Genomic DNA, 22312 nt, shown 5'->3' with positions numbered 1-22312 from the left:
GTGATACAAAACAAATAAGACAACAATGTAACAATGATATTAGAACATTATTATATCTCATTCAAGGCAGTACTCTCCAATACATCCAAAGTTAGGCCATACATTAAAAAGATGAAAGTAACTTCCGGAGTACACACAATTGTGCACAACAACTAATATCAATATTGATGCAACTAATGCTGCTGGATTGCCTTCAGGAATCGTTTAGGGTAACTTTTTCAAACATCTCTGCCTGTTGTTTTTCTTCCCCAAGATGGCTGCCACCTTTATTTGTTGATGAGGCATCTGTGGCCTGAGAATGCTCCCCCCGACCCCCATTGGCTGACTGATACTCATTAGCCAATCAGTTGAATCTGGAACCGGCCCATTCGATCCAAGGCCCACATATAAGGCCCTGTCCATTGCCTGGCCGGGTCTGGGGTTCCCCTCCACCCTCCCTACCAACATGATCATTTAGAGGCTGTCCAGCACAATCAGACCTCAGAGTCCATTGAAAATCATGGGACAATCTTTCAACTTCCCTGAAGGTTAGCAACTATAATCACACATTCTCTTCATACACTCCCTTGCTGCTCCACCCTTCACTCTGTCTGACCTAGACTTCAGTTTTCACTACCTCGTTTCATTCTGCTGTTCCTGAAATCGAACTTGGCTGTGTACTTGCTGTTACCATTCTTAAAACAAATGTGTTTTAAAGAAACGCTCTTGCTGGGTGCACAACTGTTACTTTACTACCTTTTCTTTTTTTTTTAAATAGCGTTTGTTGTGAGTACATCCTGCAGTAATCGCTCTGCACGTCCTACCTTGTCCTCAGTGCCTGCCCCCCCCCTACCCTGTGTCCCCCACCCTCCTGTGTTCTTCTCAGCCCCCTTCCCCCTCCTTGTGCCTCAGTACATCAGCCTGGTAAGTGTCCTCCTCACCACTGCAGCTAGCCATGTCGCTATCTATCTCTCCTATCTTCTCTAACTACTTCTCTATTTCCTTTCCCTCTTCTATCACTAAATCTGTCCGGAAGAAACTTAAGAAGGACTTGATGTGCTCCAACCCAGGCCTTCCTATTTCAGATACCTATGTCACAGGTTCCGCCAGAGAGACTATCACAGACCTCCTCTGTCATGGCCTCACCGACCTATGGACTCAAAACATAGTCGCCTTTCTCCTTCCTGTCGGCTCTTCTCCCATTAATGGTGGCACCCGCTGGGAGGTCCTCCTTGACCTTCGCCATTTCCAGATTCATCATTAATGTCTATCAGAATGGAACCATCATGGTTCAAGGTCCTCAACCCAACCTTCTCTTTTGACAGGCTCCTACCTCGCCTCTCAAACCTTACCTCTCCCCCTGGACATACTCCCTTGCCTACTGTGCCTTCCTCCTCCTCCGCACAGGATCCCTTGCCTACTGTGCCTTCCACATCTGCACAGGCTCCCTTGCCTACTGTGTCTTCCTCCTACTGTGCCTTGCTTCTCCTCTGCACAGGCTCCCTTTTCTGCTGTGCCCTCCTCCTACCCCACGCAGGCTCCCTTGCATTCTGTGGCTTCCTCCTCCTCTGCACAGACTCTCTTGCCCACTGTGCCCTCCCCCTCCTCTGCACAGGCTCCCTTGCCTACTGTGCCCTCCTCCTCCTCCTCCTCTGCACAGGCTCCCTTGCCTACTGTGCCTTCCTCCTCTGCACAGGCTCCCTTGCCTACTGTGCCCACCTACTCCACACGGGCTGCCTTGCCTACTGTTCCTTCCTCCTACTCTGCACGGGCTGCCTTGCCTACTGTTCCTTCCTCCTCCTCTGCACAGGCTCCCTTGCCTACTGTGCCTTCCTCCTCCTCTGCACATGCACCCTCACCTTTCCTCACTGTCCCGGCTCCCATGCCGGCCTTGGCTCCTCCCTCCGCCACCCTCCACTATCCCTCCTCTGCCACCCTCTGGGGGGGACCCCCGTCCCCAGCTCACCCCATCCCCCGTGGAAGACTTTCAAAGATGGCAAGCTGCTCCATATTGCCACGCTTAGCTCTCGCTCTGCTGTCAAACATTTGTCGGACATCTGCAACCTCCTTGAACTCCTAGATCTTGATCTGCTCGCCATCACAGAGACATGGTTCAAGGACAGATCTGTCACGAGCTTTGACACGCTCCTCCATGAAGGATACAAGGTTCTCTCTGTGCCCAGGCACAAGGGGACAGGAGGGGGAGTGACGTTGATCTTCCCAGAATGGATGCCCGTGTCCATCATCCCTAATCTGGCCTACTCCTCCTTCGAGTGCCTAGTCTGCAGGCTCTATCTCTCCTAAATATTCTCTTCTTATGGCCACCTTCTATCGGCCACCAGGATAGTCCACCCTCTTCCTGTCGGGGCTGACCTGGCCTCCTCTCTACTTTCCTCCTCCTCTCATCTCCTCCTGCTGGGTGATCTCAACATTCATATGGACTCTCCTGACTTCTCAGGACATTTCCGCAATCTGTGTGATTCTCTCTCTCCTTCTCTCTTACCCTTGGGCTCAACGCACAGAGCGGGCCACACTTTGGATGCTTTCATCTTTTCCGAAATCCCTCCCTCTATCCCACTCACCACCTCTCTCTCTTGGACGGACCACTCGCTCTCTTCTTCTCTTGCATTAGCACACCCGGCGCGGCCTCTCGGTTTCAAAGTGACCAGACCCATGAAAAGAGTGACAGTGGTTGCCTTTGCCTCCACCTACTCTCTGCCTCCTACTCCTGCAGCTAATTCCCAGCCTGACACAGCCCCTGCTAACACCCTTGATACTCTTACCCCTGTCATGAGGGTCCAACTGAAGCCTTCCAAAAAGTGCAACTCTTGGTATGACTCCGCTCTGGCTGCCCTCGAGCGCAAGTGTAGGGCAGCTGAGCGGAAATGGAATTCCTCGGGCTGACCCTCTGACAAACTGGCCTGCTGCCTCCTTCCAAGACAATAGCGACTCTGCATCCACACCAAGAAAAGAGTCTTTATTCAAGCCTGCGTCTCCACACCATCCAACAACATGGCCAAACTTTTCATAGTCTGTAAGGAACTGGCCAATCCTGCAGCAGCCTCCTCTTCTGCACACCCACCCCACACCTTTGCTCAGCCCTGGCCGCACACTTCACCATAAAAATCCAAGACATCCTATCCTCTCTCTTCTCCACACCACATCATACACCAACACCCCAGGAGCCTCTCTTGGCCCCTCCACCACTTCTCTTTTCTCTCTCTCTTCAAACCTGATGATGTCACCAGACACGTGCAGCCTATGAAGGCTTCATCCAAACAGGTGGACCCCTGCCCCTCCTAAACCATTAAGGAAAACATTGACTGTCTTGCTCCAGCCTTGGCTGATTTCTGCAATATCTCTTTTGCCACTGGAGTGTTCCCAACTTCTCATAAGCACTCCCTTGTGCACCCTCTGCTCAAGAAACCCTTGGCCAACCCCTCCATTCCAGCAAACTACTGCCCTATCTCTATCGGCCCTTTCCTGGGCAGACGCCTGGAGATGCTGGCCATCTCTCAGCTCACCCTCCACACTGAATCTGCTGATTGCTTCCACGACCATCAGTCTGGCTTTAGAGCTTCCAGAGGCACGGAAACTGCTCTTCTGAACACCTGTGAAGACCTGCTCTCAAATCTTGATAATAACACTCCCTCTATCCTCATTCTTCTTGACCTCTCCCCTGCCTTTGACACAGTAAACCACAACATCCTGATCACACGTCTCAGTGACGCCCTGGGAATCGCAGGTCAGCCTCTGGCGTGGTTAACCTCCTTCCTTTACGACTGCCCATCCCATCTCTCTGCTATCATGCTTTTAACCTGTGGCGTTTCCCAGGCTTCTAACCTATCCCCCTGGTTCTTCAATGTCTACATGGCTGCCCTGGCACATGTGATTGCCACTTTTATCTCCAACCTCCCTTGTTATGCAGATGTCGTGCAACTCTCCTTCAGGCTACCCTCAGCCACCTCCTCTACTTCACTCATATCTGACTGTCTGCAATTCAGTCATGGTGTGCTGCAAATGGCCTCTGCCTCAATGGCAGTAAGACTGAGATTGTTCGCATTGCGACTCCTGCTCCCGCTTTCCCACTCACTCTAGCCGGCCTCCCTTGGCCCTTCGCCTGCACCCACCTGCGAGGCAAAAAACCTTGTTGTCCTCTTCGACTCCACTCTCTCCTTCTTCTCTCACATCTTGGACATCTACAAAAAGTCCAACTACCAACTGCACCTCCTCAGAGGTACTCTTCCTTTTCTCACTTTCCCCCAGCGACTCATGTCTCCAGATCCCTGGTTCTCTCAAGGCTGGACTACTGCAATAGCCTCTTTCTCAGCCTCCCTGTCTCTGCTCTGTGCCCTCTGCAACTCATCCAGAACAGAATCGTGAGATTTATCCTTAGCCTCAAGTCCAGGGACTGCATCTCTTTGGCACCGAAATCCCTCCACTGGCTCCCCGTGGCTGCAAGGATCAAGTTCAAGACCCTCTGCATTGTCCACAAGGCTTTCTGGGGCCTGGGACCTACCTATCTGCAACAATGCCTACCTAAATACTGTCCTTCCCGAGCCCTCCGCTCATCTACCTCCAACCTTCTGCGAGTGAGCCGGTTCTCCAAGAAGACATTTGGGGGGAGATCTTTATCCACTGCATTGGCTTCCCTCTGGAATAGCCTTCCTGCCGCACTCGGTCTTGTGCCTGATCTCTTAAGTTCCGGAAACTCCTTAAGAAATTCCTGTTCTCCTCCTCCTTCTGTCTCCCTCTACCCTGCTAATCTTTCTCTCTGCTCTCCCCTCTCTCTCCTCCTACTTCAGCTTGCTGACTGGCTGCCTGGTGTACCTCAAAGTCACACAGGTCCCAGGCACCCTCGCCAGTCTCCTGCACTTGCCTGCGGGCCTTGCACTCGCATCCGCGTTCTGCACTCGGTCAATGACCCATGAGAAGGGCATCTCTCAGCACTTACCCCAGCTTCTGACTGCCTGGGCACACCTGGCCCCCCCTCCCCCTCCTCTTTCCTGCATCTATCTGCACACTTGCACGATCTGAATGTACCATGCCTTGAAGATAGTCCATCTGTTCTTTCCCTGTCTCCCCTCCTTGCATGGTGCGCCTCAATTCACTTGGAAAAACTACAGAATCGTCGTCAGACCTATGTGCTGTTATCTAGACTGTTAATTGTATTATATGCACTTGTTGCATGCACTCTACCTGTGCAGACTTGTATCGTTCAGAAATTCAAGGGCTCTAAATGACTGTTGTTTTTCTCCTCTTATTCCCTCACTCCTTGAGCGCTTTAAAACATGTGCTTTGTTTATAGGCGCTTTACAAATAAACAATACCATACCATACCATGTAAAACATGTCTAATTGCAGCAATAGTTAGACAACTGGTTTCCTATTAAAAAACACAAACAAAGGTCTCATCATTCACAAAATGGATAAAATACAGCTCCCTTAAAATCTGCCTCTCAACTTTTCTGGTATCTTTGCAGGATCATCTATTCAGTATCATGCCTCTCTAGGTTTCCTTAGTCTGGCTCCTAAAATTACATGTGCTGGGAGTAGATTAAAACCGATTCTCATTAACACATTTCTCCAGGACTTGTTCAGTAATTTAACCAAATACCACGGTACCATGTGAAGTCTCTTCTCGATTTAATGGTTTAATAGTTTGAACTGTGAGATTGCGTCCCTTGTAGCACACCAATCCGTCTTTCATAGCATGCAGTACCTTTATCAGGGCTCTCCCAACACAGCATGGTCTTGGGAGGATGGTTCAGGGGCAACGCACTTGCCTTGAAAGCAATATGGCACGGAGCAACACAGGTTCGATCCCTGGGTCCGTGCTTAGAAACCTCTGGGTATTAAGCGCGTTATAAATAACCAATCATAATCCTAATAAAAAATATGCTTTAAGGAGAGCAGGAGGAACCCACCGTAGACACTTTGCTTTCCGTATGGGACTTTACTTATTTTCCTGTGAAGTTGGTAGCCTTTTTCTCTGGTTCTGCTTGTACAAATGTGTGCAGTAGCTCAATCGTGGAGACACTAATAGCTTTTTTTTATTTCCTCAGCCGTGGCCAATTGATGGTGGCATTGTTTTGGGTCCTGACCCACCGCAAAGAGACCTGCTACTTACAGGGTAAGTGTGCTAACAATTTTCAGATGGTGCTTTAGATGCTAGATGCAGGTATTCTGGTGGCAAGTCTTGCAAGTAGAGACCGGTCAGTGGCTGGAGCTGGTAGGGAAAGTTGGAGAGGGGCTCCTTGTGGTCTGCCTTGCCTGGGCGTCTCCTTGGTTCTTAATCCCATCTTCTCTCTACAATGAAGATTGCCTCCCTATCCCAATATTGCTCCTCTTTCCACTGTTTGGTCCTGCCTGTAGCTGATGGGTCCAGCTGAAACGTTCCTACTTTTGCTATCTGCAAAACTGCTCACTGCCTTCTCCTTGGTCTTTCTTTTGTGACCTAACATTCCAACCTCCTATTCTGTTCATTTCATCCTACACCTCCTGACGATACTTCATCCTTCTTGCTCATTACCACCAGCTGGCCTGTGCCACCTTCTCCACCCGCTCTCGGTCTGCCCGGATAGTTACAGTATTTAAAGACAAAAAACACAAAATTATAATATATTGCAAGTATCAAGTACATGCTAATCCCACACGCCCTATTGGCTCCCAGCTATACAAAAATCTAAACATAATATATATTAGTGCCCCCCCATTTGATAGTACATCTCCCATGACCATCCTAAGAACAACCCCCTTCGAATGCCCTAATCATGCAGTCAGCTGGTAATGCTTCATCCTGATTGGTCAAAGTTATAAATGTAACATTTACTAAAATGGCATACTCTAATTGGTCAAGACAAGTTCATGTAACTTATAATGTGGAGGTCCACCAAAATGAACCAATCATGTAGTAGGTGTGAACAGTGATGTCTGTATTAGAACAGTGAATTAGACACAGCAATATCCGGTCCCATGAGCTCAGTCAATTTCAATTAAATAGTGCTTTATTCGGCTCAAAGCCATAAAGTTCATAAAACAGTTAAAAACATTTAAGAGCTTGCATAGTAGATAAAACAGTGACATAATAAAATAAATGTAAAGACATTTCATCACAACTAATTAAAATGTATTTATCATACTCTATTAGGCAATTATCTAAAAATATCAAATTCGAGAAAAATGGAAAGGGAAAAAGAATGATCCGGTCCAAAAGATAGCACATCAGCACTGGAGAGACTTATCTCGCAGCTCCTAAGGCATGAACTAAAAACAAATACAGAAGATAAAACCGGAGAGTAATCTCGCAGGCCCTGGGGTACAAAATGATGGGTTGTACTTAGACATTTAAGGGTTGTTTTAGACCTGCGAAGCCAGGCTTGATGTATATAGTTAGCCACTATTAACACAACCTGCTGGTCAGGGCAACCTCTATAAATGTTCAGTGCATCCATCCCTGTATGAATACCTACTGCCTTCAGCAGAGGTCTTTAGTAATATGACCTCAACACCTTTAACTTTGCACAAATAAACATAAAGTGCACCATTCTTCCTTCACCTGTAGTGCACAGTGGGCAAACTCCTGAACTGCCATCACACATGACTTAGTAAAGGAGGCTGTCCTAAATAAGCCCAGCCTAAAGCCCACAAACAAAGTGTATTCATGCAGCGGTTTAATATAATCAAGATATTTTTCATAGCCAAGATCCAATTTCGCCAAAAGATGATCAGATCCTAGTTTTGAGTTCGTGTCGAGTCCTCCATGTTTCTCCTTGCCCTGATAATTGCAGCCTTCTTGATTCTACCCAAGGCAGATTTATTAATTCTAGTGGGAATATCCCACAATACAGATTTGATCAGTGCATGTAAGGGCTCTTTAACATATTATACACAGGGATGGCTCTTAGACTCAGCAATGTATCAAAGCTTCTCGGTAACTAGCAAGATCCTCTATGCACCAAAGTCTAATCCAGTACAGAACAGATCTGATAGAGATCACATCCTTGATGGGAAGTTTCCAAATTAACCAATGCGTTGGGGGAACTTTGTGGTATCATTAATAGTTTCTTTAAAAATGTTGCACCCTAGCCATCCTGGGGGCATTGACCTATTCCCATAGCTCTGCCCCTAACCAGGGGGATCTAACGGCTTGCGTCTTATATAACTCAATAGCCAGGCAAATTGCCCCCCTCCCATATATGACAAAGAAGGACACCACTATATTTTCCAACCCTCAAATAATCATAAAAAGCCACTTGGTCCAGGTTGAGGCCTACCACATTAATGCTTATGTCAGAGCGCGGTATGGAGATTTATCATGTTTTTTTTGCATCATCCCCTCTCCTAGTGAGACCCCCAGCACTTTTTGCTGGACTTCTGGTCCTTTTTCTTTCAATCCTGAATGAGTGGAGACTTTTCCCACTCATTCATTCTTGTGTGCCCTGTCATTTGGAACTCTATTCTTTGTATTATACCTGTAGTATGGAGGCTGTCTGCTCCATAGCTCTTAAAGGCATCTGTGGTTTACTACTGCAGCACACAGCTCCTTATGGGTAGTGTTCCTATGGACCCTTGGGGTCCTCCTTTAAGATTCATTTTTCTGTATCGTCAAGTAACTACAGTTCTTAAGGATTTTTACAGTTTTTTTTACAGTTTTTACAGTTCTTAAGGATTAAGTATCTCTCTCATAACTCGATCGTCTGTGAGATTGGCACACACCACTTTCAGTGGAGTGCCAAAGGGATACATTATATCCCCCTACTCTCTGCTCCTGTGACTTTTTAGTCACATAGACAATCTCCTAGTTATGGCTGGTGGCAGTGGACATGTTCTACCAACTATTGCCTGAATGTTTGATAACTTTGCATGTCCACCACTTCAGTGGACTAGGTTTTTTGAAGTAATATCTGATATTCTCTAAAGAAATTGCATCAAACAGTATTTTCCAGGTGCTTTGTGACCTCTCCTATATTCTATGAGACCAAATTACATGGTCTACAGGTAGCATCTCCTTCCAAATTATGCTTTAGTCAGTCAACCCCCTCAAACCCAATTCCCAGGTTGGCATTAATCTTTCCTTTGGACCCGTCGGAATTCAAAGTATTTTGGGTTATCATGTAAGATCTACTCCCAAAAGCCTGTCCTTGCTCACGAAATCCTGTGGCGCTGCTGACAACTGGCAGCTGAGCTCTAATGATGATTTCTAGAGCCAGGAGGGAGGGTATAGCCTAAAGTCAGTAGCCAAAAGTCCTTCTACAATTTCTCTCAAATTAAAGATCTGAATACAGTCTTGCGTACCATCCGGGTAACTAACTCTCGTACATCTTGCAATGTCTTCTCTAATAAAGGATATGCAGCCCTTTACTGTTCTGATCCAAAGAATACACTAATTGGTCAGAGTTTCTTGACTTTCAAAGAATCCTGGTGTCAACCTGTGAGCATTAAGCATAACCACGTTTGCAATGTTCTTGAAGCCTATCCTTTGAGCAGTCTGAGCATTGAGTGTCACTCTGCTACTCCATTGCACTCCACACTTGTAGCTAGTTGTTCCTAATGAAGTTAGGGGGGTTGTTGTTCATGTTGATTGATAGTAGCAAAAATAGGCTTTGATTAGGATGGTGTGGGACGACCCTTAGCATTGCGGATTTGAGGAAGAATATTATTATTGTTAACCGCACCCAATTTACAAGGCAAAGGAGTTCCATCATGGTCACTCTGGTGGATGGTACAAAAATCCTTGCATTAGATATCATCACCTCAGTGTCCTGCCTCCTATTTGACTTTGGACAGAGCCTGTTCGCTCCCAGTTGTCTGTTTTGGGCACTAGCAAAACAACAGTATTTTTAGTGCCCCATTTCTTTCAGTAGATCTTGTAGAGTATTTCCACTGTGAAGTGTCAGAAATGAGAGACGGACACAAAGTTGTAATGTTTTCAACATTTGAAATATTGTTACAAAAAAAAAGGTTTGGATAAAGGCCTTTCTGTCCCTATCACAAAGAGTTTCCGTGCCTGAGAAAGCAAAACTAGGGATTAGCCTGTGTCTCGTCGTCCAAATTAGGCAAACTGTCATTGTGTCCACAACGTATCTGACCTCACACTAAAAATAAACAACAAAGGGTGCAAGGTAAATATTTCTGCTTCAAATTCAGCAAATGTGTGCAAAAGATGAAGTATGTAAATGCAACAAAATAATCCTTGTATCCAGGGGTTGATTCCCTTCCCCTGAACTGTTTCAGGTGGAATATTGAAAATGTTCAGTTCAAACAGTGGTTCTTTGAGGGTAGTAGAAATGTCTTTCATCTAACACTTTCTTAAAAATGATATTTTCAAGCAATGGTGGTTTCAAGTATGGCAGAGAGTCGCTTTCCCAACCTATGTTTCAGGATGTCAAAGTGTCTCTTCTACACAGCAACTTATTAAAGATGGTCTCTGTGTATACTCTCCTGCCAGGAACCTTGTCACAATGTATTTTCCTTTCACATAACCTATATGGATTACCTGTTGTACTCCCCTGCCAGGAATCCCTGTCCTGGACTTCGTAGCTCACCTTGTGTTCTGCCAGGTATCTTTCCCTCAAAGGCTACTGCCTGATGCACTTCTTTCACCAGGTCTTCTCACAATCTTTTTTTTTATCTTTCAGTTCTCTTTTTCTTTAAGTATAACACTTGTACGCCTTCACTGTTTATACTCTTATTAACTCCAGGTATTACTTGTTCCAACTTCCCCCATATTCGCATCTCATATATGGAGACTTGTTCAGGTTTTCTTTGTTGACTTCATTGATAGTGTTCATTAGCTTGTGGCAATACTTGTTCCCATCTTCCTCATATTGACATCTCATATATGACGATTTGTACAGCTCTTGCTTTCCAACTGCTTCTTTAGTGTTCACTTGCTTATGACAACATTTACTTCAGCTTTCCCCATATCGACATCTCAAATCGTATATGGAGATTTGTGTACATTCTGTCTTTCTATATCCTTTGGTTGATATTCAAAATAAGTTTTCAATTGTTTGTACGCCTATCGGTGCGCCCCGGGACACCAAATGCTTCTCGACAGATTCAACAGTGTTTGCTGGTGTTTCCAACTCGTGGCGTTTCGCTGCAGCGAAGTACGTGCTTCTGGAAAGCTTTTTCGGCTCTGAAGAACTTCCTGCGGTTCTCCCTTCGGCTACTCCTTCATCCGCCGGTGGAACTGCTGGTCGTTGCTGAGACCGCCTCCCCGACACCCTCTGCACTGCTGCCTGCTTCTCAGCGGTTCTCCTCGTCTCTTGCCTTGCTAGTAGGAAGCGCCTGCCTCCTTCCACACACCCCGTTCTCGTGTGTCTGTCTCCGGTTCTGCTTACCGCTTAGCCTGCTCTGCATCTCTCTTCTCCTCCTTCACATTCAACTTGAAAAGGCACACCATTTTTAAATGTGCCGCACAGCTGATTTCCATTACAACTAGTCTGTTAATTTAGCTTGATGTTTCTTCTGCTCCGCATTAACTCCTTTCTCCTACTTCTCGTCCCAGTACTGGAGGTTTTATGGGACTTGGAGTTCATAGGAGTTTTAGACCTTTGAAAACTGCATTGCTTTGAATACTTGTTTGAATCAAAACTGTCAGAAACAGGAGATGTTAAGTGAGCATTATATGTAATGGTATGGGTTTGGGACCCTTACCTGGGATGAAACCATCAGAGACAAAGGATATTAAATGTGAGTCATGTGTATTGAGGTGTGAATGTTATTCAGCTTCAAGTGTTTTGCAGAAAAAGTCTTTGGGTCCTACAATGGGAGGGACTTATAAAGTGACAACATGCCATTAGGAATTTAGAAATCTTAGGGTCTTCCTCTGTCAGGAAATAGTCTACTGGGGTTTCCTTTAGGAAAGATTCTCGTCCACAAACATATCTTTCCTCTCGTTCTTGTACCCCTTTGGCAACATACAGCTCTATTACGCCCTGTACACGAAAGCAGCTTTACAAGCGCACGTCATCAATGCCTTTTCGCTCCTTTAAACAACAATGGGGGTTGTCATGGAAACGGTGGTCGCCGCTATACCTACGCACTAGGTTACAGCATACACAGCGTCCCGCCGTGTGAACACGTTGCTTCTATAAAGCTCTGCCCATGAAGGAAAACGCTGCTTCTGAATTTTGTTTAGAGGTTCCTGGATTTTGGACCTTGCTATTTCTTGTGCCTTGACCCCTTGTATACGGACTATGGATTGTTTCTGCTTTTGACCTTTGGCTTTGTTATTTCGGATTGATACTACTAGATTTCACGACCACGGAACGCTTACCTCGCCTATTATGCTCTACACCCTGCTGTTTACCTGACCGGAACGTTGCCGACTCTTGGACCCCGCTGCAGACCTTTCTTCATTCTTCGTCCCTGAATTCTTGTTGCCTGTCTAAGTGCTTTCACAGAACTTTGTTTACCCACGTCTACGTCACGATTGGTATTTCTGTCCGTAACTTTCAAGGATTGTGTTGTGTGGACTAGAGACTTCCTTACACACATTAGGTGTCAGCGTGCCGTCGGGGGTTAGTTTTGTATCTTGGATTCCTTCTTCTTGGACTGCCTTTCCACCTGGAACTTATCATCTACATGTGTTACATCACCGTCCTCCTTCATGAAAGACAGGGTAAGAATCTTGTGAATACCGATGAATGTTGATATACCCTTCTTGCTTTGCCCTGGTCTAAGGTATCCTTTATGGTTTGTTTACTACAGGACACGCCCCGAATTACACTTGAATTACAGTGGCATAATAACTTCTCAGTACGTGAGTTACCAGTGGATTGCTTCTTGTCAAGTTGTTCCCTCTAATTGAACTTGCACCTCACACTGTGTTCCTTTCTGTGCAGACAGCTGTGTCCCGGGGCGGTTTCCTTCTTCCAAACAATCCCCCTTCCAAACAGTCCATTTGTACTATTGGAAGTTGCATTGTAGGGAAGAATTCTACGGCTACACTACACGCTCAACTGTCCACTGGGTTGCTCTATCTATATCTCCTTGTAAGAATCTTGTCATCCTCATTATTAAGAGAAGAATACTGCGTCTCACCTGTTGGCGTCACCACATCTCCCTAACAGCCATCTCCTCCCATGTGATCCTCCCTTTAGAATACCACCCCTAGGCCCAGAATCGGGTAGCAGCTGCCTTCCCTTGGCCACAGGATTCATCAGACCACCTTCTCCTCAATGAACGCTTTAATTTCAACCACCATCTCCTGTATCATATTATCAGACTTTCCACTACTATCCACCTGAGGCATACCAACCTTCCTACTGACCCTTTGTTTTATTACGTTTATAGCTACCGTCCTTCCCTGTACTCCCTTTACCACTCTTGGGTTGTGGGTCCGTATCTTCTCCCTCTTTACACACCACAATACCCTTGGTGCCAGGTGTACCCTCCTTGCCAAAGCCTATCATATTCACTGGTAGAATATAGCTTCTCGCTCCTTCTTGACATTGCTTTTTTCTATTTCAAAAGGTAATAGCAAGTCCTTGCAAATCCTTGGCTTACCTACAGGCTGGGTAATTTTATTGGAGCTGTTTGTTGCAGGGCCAATGTTAGGCAAGATTTGGTGCAGTACCCTTTGGGTGCACTACAACAACCTTGACCTCCTGGAATAGGAACCCAACCATTGGTATAAGTCTGTAATACACAGGTTGGTAGTGTAGCTGAGCAGCCAGGCTTATCTCAAGAGTGGTCAATGTGAGCAGTAGGGTGGTTACACAGAGATTCATAGTGGCAAGGATCCAAATAAACACTTACACACAAGGTTTTGAAGGGATTGTGTCCTCCGACGTATTCCACATCTATGACAGGTAATGACCACAGCTGTGCTGCATCGGAAAAACATTTTCGGCGTAGGCGTCCTGCGTCGATGACATCGATACGTTGTCTTTCGAGGTCCTCCATCGAGGGTCGACGTCACTGGATATTATGTATAGGACGCACAGCGCCCATAGCCTCAGTTCTGTTTTTTCGGCAAACATGTTTGCTTCGGAATCTCGGCGTGCTCGATTCTTCTACTTCGAAAGTGATGTCTTCGTCTTCTACCCTGAAGTCGGGCTTTAAAAAATGTCGGGATTGCGGTTCGAAAATGTCCATCACGGACCTGCAAGACGTCTGCCTCTGGTGCCTTGGCGAAAGCCACGCCACCGACGACTGCGATGACTGCCAGTCCCTGACATCAAAGGCCTTGCGGCAACGGAAGATCAAATTAATGGTAGGTAGGTTGTCTAAGACCCGTAAGTCAAAATCTGTTGGGCTTTTGACCGACGACTCAAGGGGCGACTCTCGGCGTCAGTGAAAGTCCAGGGGGATATCGGATTGGTTCCCGCCATTCCACTGCCTCTTCGAGGCATTCTTGGAAGCGCTGTCACCGGTCGCCTTCTCCGGCCTCGTCGGAGGACTCCGCCAGGCGACGGTTGACTTGTCCCACCAAGTCTTCGTCGCAGGCAGAATGGGATGCATTCCGCCAGCAGATGATGGCGATTTTTAAATCGCAAGGTACAGTTCCGGCCGCGCCTTCGAAAGAAGCCGGCAGGGAACGGGACCGGTCCACCACTCGCATGCCTTCGGGCTCGGGCGGTCGACGGGATCATGAAGACCGTCAGAACCTGTGAAGCCTTAGAGGAAGGCATCGACGCCATCGGCGCCGTGTCCGTCGAAGGACGCTCTTGGGGCTCCGCCCTCGAGGAAGTTGTCAACGCCGTTGATGCCTCGTTCGACTTCGAGGCCGATTTCCTCGGCGCCTTTTGTGGAGGATTTGCCAGAGGTGCCCCGGAGGGCTGTGGAAGCTCCGAGGAAGGCACTCAGTAAATCTGTGAGGCCTGTTTTTGAGCTCTACTCTGTTCCTCCTCCCAGATTGTATTTGTTCCAACCTTTGGAGTATATTTCAGAGGTGGAGGAAGGGTATGATGAGGAGTTGGTTGTGCCTCCTGATGTCCCTGATGACCTTTTGTCTGGTCACAGTCAGATGGATGACCTCCGTCAGTCCTTGCATGATGCCAGTGGTCTTGACACCTCTCTGGAGGTGGAGTTTGGCAGGCCTGAGCCTGGAACACTTGCTGAATCCTCCTATAGGTGTCTAATATCCAGGGTGACGGAATACTTGGGGTGGTCTGCTCCACCTGTTGATTTTGATCAGGATGATCTGACAGACATCCCGGACCAAGGTCCACCCAGTGACCCGGTGTTGCCATTTCACATGGCTTTGCAAAGAAGGGTGGCGGCGGCTTGGACTGCTCCAGAGAGTCTCCCGGCAGTTGGTAAGTCGCTTCCGAAAAAATACCGCCCAGCTAGTAGTGACTCTTGCTACTTGTCGATGCACCCTACTCTGGAGAGTTTGGTGGTACAGGCGGCTACGGCCCCGGCGAAGCAGGCTGCGTACCCTACCATCCCTCCTGATAGGGATGACAAGCGCTTTGATGGTTGGGCGAAGAAGGTATTTTCTTCTGCGGGTATGGCTTTGAAGGCAGCCAACTCTGTTTGTGCCTTGGCGAGATTCACTGACGCTCTGTGGAATTGTGTATCTTTGGCGGCTGAGCATATTCCCGGAGGGGAAGAACGGGATGGTTTTCTAGCCCTCGTGTAAGATGGCACGGATGCCATGTGTGAATCCGTTCAGTCGGGTCTGGACATGGCGGTCTGTGACAGCCGGTCCATGGCTGCGAGCACCGTGATACGCAGGTTTGCGTGGTTGCGGAAGTCGTGGTTTGCCCCTGATGTGCAATTCCGGCTTCTCAACATGCCCTTTGAGGGGGTCCATCTGTTTAGCAGCAAGGCTGACAAGAGACTTGAGAGGTTGCAGACCTCCAAAGCTGCAGCAAAGTCTTTGAGCGCTGCAGTCCATCAACCTCCGCCTTTTCGTCCTGGGTGACAGCAATGGAGGGGAGGTTCCTTTCGGTACTACTCTACCTTCGGTAGATCGAGAGGCGCTGCCAGTGAAAGGGGCCAATGTAGGAGTAACAGAGGTGGAAAGCAAGGTACTCGAGGTGCCAAAGCCACTCGGGCAGTTGCCTCTGCCCTCAGGCACTGCCGCAGCCGCGTCAGCTCAGTCATGAGGCCATGTCCCATGGTTCGCAGGTTGGGGGCAGACTTGCGCAGCATCTTGGAGAATGGCGAGCCATTACTTCAGATGTGTGGGTTCTGGAGATCATAACCCACGGCTTCTGTCTGCCCTTCCAGCAGAGGCTTCACGACAATCCACCGGGGAAGCTCTCTTTGAAGCGTCCGGATCCGCTCCTTACGCAGGAAATCCTATCCCTGCTGGAGAAAGGCGCCATAGAACTGGTGCCTGTAGCGGAGAGGAACAAGGGATGGTATTACCCTTCTTTTTTGATCCCGAAAAAAGACGGGGGTTTGAGACCCATCATGGACTTGCATTGGCTGACCAAGCTCCCCACGAAGGACAAGTTCAAGATGGTCACTCTTTCTCAAGTCCTCCAGGACCTTCAACTTCAGGATTGGTTGGTGTTTCTCGACCTCAAGGATGCTTACTTTCATGTGCCAATTCATCCCAAGCACAGGAAGTACCTGAGGTTCGCGGTTGGCGACTTGCATTTTCAGTTGCGGATTCTGCCGTTCGGATTGACCTCCGCCCCGAGGGTCTTCACCAAGCTAATGGTGGTGGTGGCAACATATCTCAGGAAAGGGGGGATTCACGTCTACCCCTACCTGGACGATTGGTTGATCAGGGCGCGCTCTCCCGAGCAAGCCCTAGATCATCTGTGAGTCACCTGCCACTCCCTTCACAAGCTGGGCTTCTCCCTCAATTTAAAGAAGTCCCATTTGAAACCTACCCAACGGCTCCACTACATCGGAGCACTGCTTGACACATCCCTGGGGCAGTGTTCGCCTCCCCAGGTGAGGGCTTATCACATTAAGCAGATGGTGGACACATTTCAACATGCCCAGAGTCTTCCGGTGTTCGAGTTCTTGCGGTTGCTCGGCCTTATGGCATCCTGCATTTTCCTGGTGCTAGAGGCCAGGCTGTGGATGAGATCACAGCAGTGGGCTCTCAAGATGCAGTGGTCGCAGTTCTCCGGCAGGATGTCGGATCCCTTTCAGATTCCACCCTCGGTCGCCCAGGATCTTCTGTGGTGGGCCGTCAAAAGCAATCTGATGAAGGGTGCTCCATTTTGGCAACTGTGGCCGTAAGTGATGATCGTGGCGGACGCATCCCTCACGGTTTGGGGAGCTCTTGCCAACGAGTTGACGGCCAGCGGCCGTTGGTCTCCGTCGGAGTCCAGACTCCACATCAATCTGTTTGAGCTGCTGGCTGTCAGGCTAGCCCTGAAGGCTTTTCTGCCGTCTGTGCGGGGGAACGATGTCCTGATTATGACGGACAATACGTTGGCCATGCACTACCTCAACAAAAAAGGGGGGGCAGGGTCACTCCCGTTGTGCAGGGAGGCGATGCAGCTCTGGTTCTGGGCCATCCAGCAGGAAATTTCGATCTCGGCAGTTCATCTGGCTGGAGACGAAAACGCGCTGGCGGTTGCTCTGAGCAGGCAGAGCACGGTCTCTCACGAGTGGGAGCTGGCTCAGAAAGTTCTGTTGGAGATCTTCGCCCTGGATCTCTTCACCACCAGTGTGAACCGGAAGTGCGAAAGATTCTGCTTGCAGGAATTTCCTCCAAGAGGAGCCTTACGGGGCGCGTTCGTAGTGGAGTGGTCGTTCCCACTGCTGTACGCGTTTCCTCCAGTCCCCGTCATTCCGCAAGTGTTGCGGAGGTTACGGAGGTTCGGTTCCCGGATGATCCTCATTGCTCCGGCATGGGCCAGGAGAGCGTGGTACCCGGACCTTCTAGACATGTCCATCTGCCCTCCACGTCGTCTTCCCTACCAAGACGATCTGCTCTCACGGGAGGGGGGGCGGGTTCTCCATCCAGAGGTCAAGTCTCTCAGCCTTCATGCTTGGTATCTGAAAGGTTGAGGTATAAGGATTGGGACCTCCCTGAAGACGTGATGGAGGTGTTGCTTTCGTCCAGAAGGTCCGCAACGAAATCCCTGTACCGTTGCCTTTGGAGAAAGTTCTGTGACTGGTGCAGGGTACAGATTGTGGATCCTTTCCAATGTTCCATTCCTTTGGTTTTGTCTTTTTTGCTTTCCCAAGGGCCTGCAAGGGGTACCATTAAGGGTTACCTGGCGGCGCTGTCTATATTTAAGCGCTCGTCTGATGAATGTTCTTATTTTAAGATTCCTTTGATTTCTCTGTTTCTAAAAGGGCTAACTAATGTGTTTCCACTGTCGCCTTTCCAGGTGCCGGGATGGGATTTGAATTTGGTTTTAAAGTTCCTAATGGGAGCTCTGTTTGAGCCCTTACATTCTTGTCCGTTGTGACTGTTGGCCTTTAAAACTGTATTTTCAGTTGCGGTTACTTCCGCACGCAGAGTGAGTGAGTTGCAGGCACTTTCCGCCAAGCCACCCTTCACTGTGTTCCATAAGGACAGGGTTGACCTTAGGGTGCAGCCTTCTTTTCTTCCGAAGGTTGTGTCGGAATTCCATTTGAGCCAGAAGGTAATTCTTCTGGCGCTTTATCCTCCTCCACATCCTGGTAAGGAAGAGGAGAGGCGCCATAGGTTGGATCCTAGGAGAGTTTTGAGTTTCTATCTCTCACAGATGTCCCGGGTCAGAGTGGGCGATCAGCTCTTTGTTAGTTATGCTAGAAGGCTGTTTCCAAGCAGACCTTGTACAGATGGATCATCTTGACAATCTGACCCTCCAGTAGGCTTATGGGCTCACTCTACTAGGGGTGTGGCTGCCTCCACGGCTCTACAGAGGGGCGTTCCGATTCGCAATATTTGCGAAGCAGCCACATGGGTCTCTATCCATACTTTTGTGAGACACTATTCCTTGGACTCCATCCATGGGCAGGACTTGGCCTTTGGTAAGGCAATCCTCTATTAAGCAATTTGATTGGGCACTCTAAAATTCTAAATTTGTAAATTCTTTCCCCACCTCCATACTTTGGTACTGCTTTGGGAGTCTGTCATAGATGTGGAATACATCTGAGAACACAATCCCCTCGAAGAACAAGTTACTTACCTTATCTGGTAATGTTCTTTCGATGGGATGTTCTTCCGACGTATTCCACATCAAACCCTCCCAGCCTGCCCCTCTACAGAATTTCTTATGCGATTGCAGGTTACGTTTCCGCCAGGCTTTCTGCAGTCATACTGGCGGGAGATTGGTGCCACACGTTCTGGGAAAAAACTACAACTGAGGCTACGGGTGCCGTGCGTCCTATATATAACATCCGGGGGTGTCGACCCTCGACGGAGGCCCTCGAAGGACAACGTATCAAAGTCATTGACGCAGGACGCCTACGCCGAAAAAAAAAAAATCCCAAAGCAGCACAGCTGTGGTCATTACCTGTCATAGATGTGGAATACATCGGAGGAACATTCCATCGAAAGAACGTTACCAGATAAGGTAAGTAACTTGTTCTTCTTGGTTAAACAATTATTATTTTATTTAACAGTCAGTTTGAATAAGCCTTCTTCAGAAGGGGCAATATAATAGTAACACACAAATACACTCCAAAATACACACTCTTAGTTACTCTAAATCAGCAAATACCCATTTGGGATGGCACACAGACACTTCCTACACCCTCAGGTGACTTAAATAGTTAGGACACTGTGGACATTAATATATCACTGGCACATTTAAATCAGTGCTGAGATGTGTGTCAAAGTAAAGAGGTTTTAGAATAAGACAATAGATCACACAAATATTCTTAAGCAGGTAACCCCCAATGCAAAGTAAGTTAACCTTTTCCTGGAAGGAAGGTACCAACACAGAATCCGAGGAGAGAAGAGTCATTCAGGGAGCCAGGCCAACCAATGTCAATTGGGCAAAAGTCTAGGTGAGCTGAAGCACTTCTTGCAGGTAGTAAAGGTCTTGCACAATGTTTTAGAAGTCTTTGTAGAAAACGTAGAATCAAAGTAGTGCCACAAGCTGGGAGGCTTGTGAAGTGTAGAAGATGCAAAGCAAACCTACAGGAGCAACCAAGACAAGTCGCAACTGAGAACAAGTAAGGCTACAAGACGAGAGGTAAGTTCTCTTAGACTTTACTACACTTTTGGTTCGAGGAAATGGTTCCAACTGGCTTCTGTTACTGTGTGACTCTGCAGATCCTTTTGTTCCTGTGCCTCAGTCATGGGGGCAAGAGGGAGGACTCTTGGGGACTCCTGCAACACAACCCGATGGTCGGCGACAGCAAAGGGCAAACTTCAATTCAGTGGTACGACTTTCCTTGCTTTTTGGGTCCAGCACTCTGAGGGGGCTCGGGCTTGGTCAGTCTTGCATCAGGGAAGTCCGGAGGATCTTCCTAGCTCTCGGGTCGGACTTAAGAGCAATCCACTCGATTTGGTGTTGCTCTCCCTGGCACTTTGGTGACAGCAGCAGTGGAAGTACAGCCAGCTTTGAGAGGATGTCCAAACGAGTTCACTTTGGAGTTGATTGGTTCCACCAACTCAAGGGGAGAAGTCGTCCTTGCAGGGCTTCTCTAGTTGAGGTGAATTTGGAGCTTCAGCACAGCAGCATGGCTTCACCGGGCAAACCAACAGTCCAGGAGTTGCAGCAGGCGTCTCTTCCAAGTTCTTCTTCGGATTCCTTTGTCCATTGGTCGACTTTGCCTTCCAAGCCAAAAGCCTCGCCTTTTATGCAGGTTTCTCCCATTCCTTCTAGCCTAGCTGTCAATCACACAGCAGGGTGGCTGTCCTTGCCGGACAGCCAGTCGGCCAATCACCTTTGGGTGCATTCCTGTAATCAAGGGGAGTTTCGGGCACCTCCCTCACTTCCTGCACCTGCCAGACATACTGGAGCCAGAGGCGGGCTTCACTCGGGAATCCCGCCAAAGACAAACCGAACAAAGGGACCGATCCTGGTTTGGCATGCAGAGTAAATCTCAACACGTACCTTTCCAGTAAGAAATGGTGAAATGGGAACCCATGGGTTCTTTACCAAGGCTGCAATTGCAGCCTGCGGTAAAAACTCCCAATGGTAGTTAAAAGTAAACCACTGCCACAAGCCATTAATTGTAGGAAGGGTAACATAAAATTGTTACATGAGAAACTAGACAAAGGGGATACTAAGTAATCCCTCCAGCACCCTATGGTAAAATAGTGTGTGCCGGGTCTAGTAAGTTACAAAATGCAAGTAAAGTCAATTTCACTTCACTGCTCTTTGAAACAGTAGTTTCACCAAGAGAAGGTATTTAAACCTTTTTGAAATCTTAAAGACTTCCCTGTGCCACTGCACTGAGGGTGCTATGTGTCACAATGTAAAGATGATGCCTATGAAGATTGTCAGACTCCAGAAACCAAAGGAAACACAGAGTTTAAATCACAGTAAAATACATGAGAGAGTGGGGAAAAAAGTCTCTCTATCCAGGTTGAAAATTAAAAGGTCCTAGAGTCCAGCAAAAGTGCTGGGGGTCTCTAAGGTAGAAAGGAATTAGCACATTTCTGGAAATTCAGCCAACTTGGGTTTCCTTGACTAATTCAGGCACCCCTTTATCAGCTACACAATTAGACCCTGTACGTTATGCAACAGTCCCTCTCTGCTCCCCCCAGGGTTCAGAGCTAATATCATCTAATAGGCCTTTGATCTCAGAAATAAGTGCATTTACTTCTTTGATGGGCTCAAACATTTTGATAATGTTTATTTGTGCCTATCTTTGGGGGAGATGGAGGTAATTGCCATCCTTTTCGTCATCTTCGGAAACGGGGAAAAATGCAATATAAATACAATACAATATGGGGGAGCCATGGCCACAAGCCATGCAGTGAGCCATCTTCCTAAACTGCTACCGCTTGATCCGACATTATCCGTTTAAAGGACCAGTCTGCAGAAGCCTAGTGACTTGAAATTGCACTCTCCTCAAGCTGAAAGCACCAGGAGTGCAGGGGTACAGTAGCGGAGTGCGAGCTCCGCTGGAACAGTTGTAACGCTGCCTCACAATCAGGACGTGGGCCGGCAGAAGAATTTCTAAGAAGGCAGCCGCAACCGCACTGAGGCCGTAGCTGCGACCGGGGGCCGGAGCGCTGCCCCAGCAAACACGTGTGGACACAACAAAGGTGGTGGAGATATTCCCCGGGCTGAGAGGTGCCTGAGGCAGCTGGGAATCGCGACCGGAGCGTGGCTCCCGCAAACTAGTGTGGTGGTGGCGGTGGGGAGCAGAGACGGCCCCTGGGCTTGGGTATGCCCAGGGCAAGATATGGTGAGTGGGGGGGGGTTGTATGAGAGGACAGCAGGCGCCCTGTGTAGGCTCGGAATTGGGCACATTGAATCCTCCTCAACACGTGCACAGACCCCAGTAA

At 48.1% G+C, this 22312-nt stretch overlaps 1 protein-coding gene across 3 annotated transcripts in view; it reads left to right on the top strand.

Moving 5' to 3' along the window:
- The window catches only part of LLGL2 (LLGL scribble cell polarity complex component 2), a 908486-nt gene that overhangs the window by 430098 nt on the left and 456076 nt on the right, over nucleotides 1-22312 (top strand). For all 3 annotated transcript variants that reach the window (XM_069654770.1, XM_069654772.1, XM_069654771.1), the window contains exon 12: nucleotides 6045-6112. In XM_069654770.1, the coding sequence (XP_069510871.1) occupies nucleotides 6045-6112 (68 nt within the window). The remainder of the gene's footprint in view (nucleotides 1-6044; nucleotides 6113-22312) is intronic.

This window comes from Ambystoma mexicanum, chromosome 3q (genome assembly GCF_040938575.1).
Source record: "Ambystoma mexicanum isolate Mex_15411 chromosome 3q, UKY_AmexF1_1, whole genome shotgun sequence".
NCBI lineage: Eukaryota > Metazoa > Chordata > Amphibia > Caudata > Ambystomatidae > Ambystoma > Ambystoma mexicanum.
This window is presented reverse-complemented; position numbering and strand designations above follow the sequence as displayed.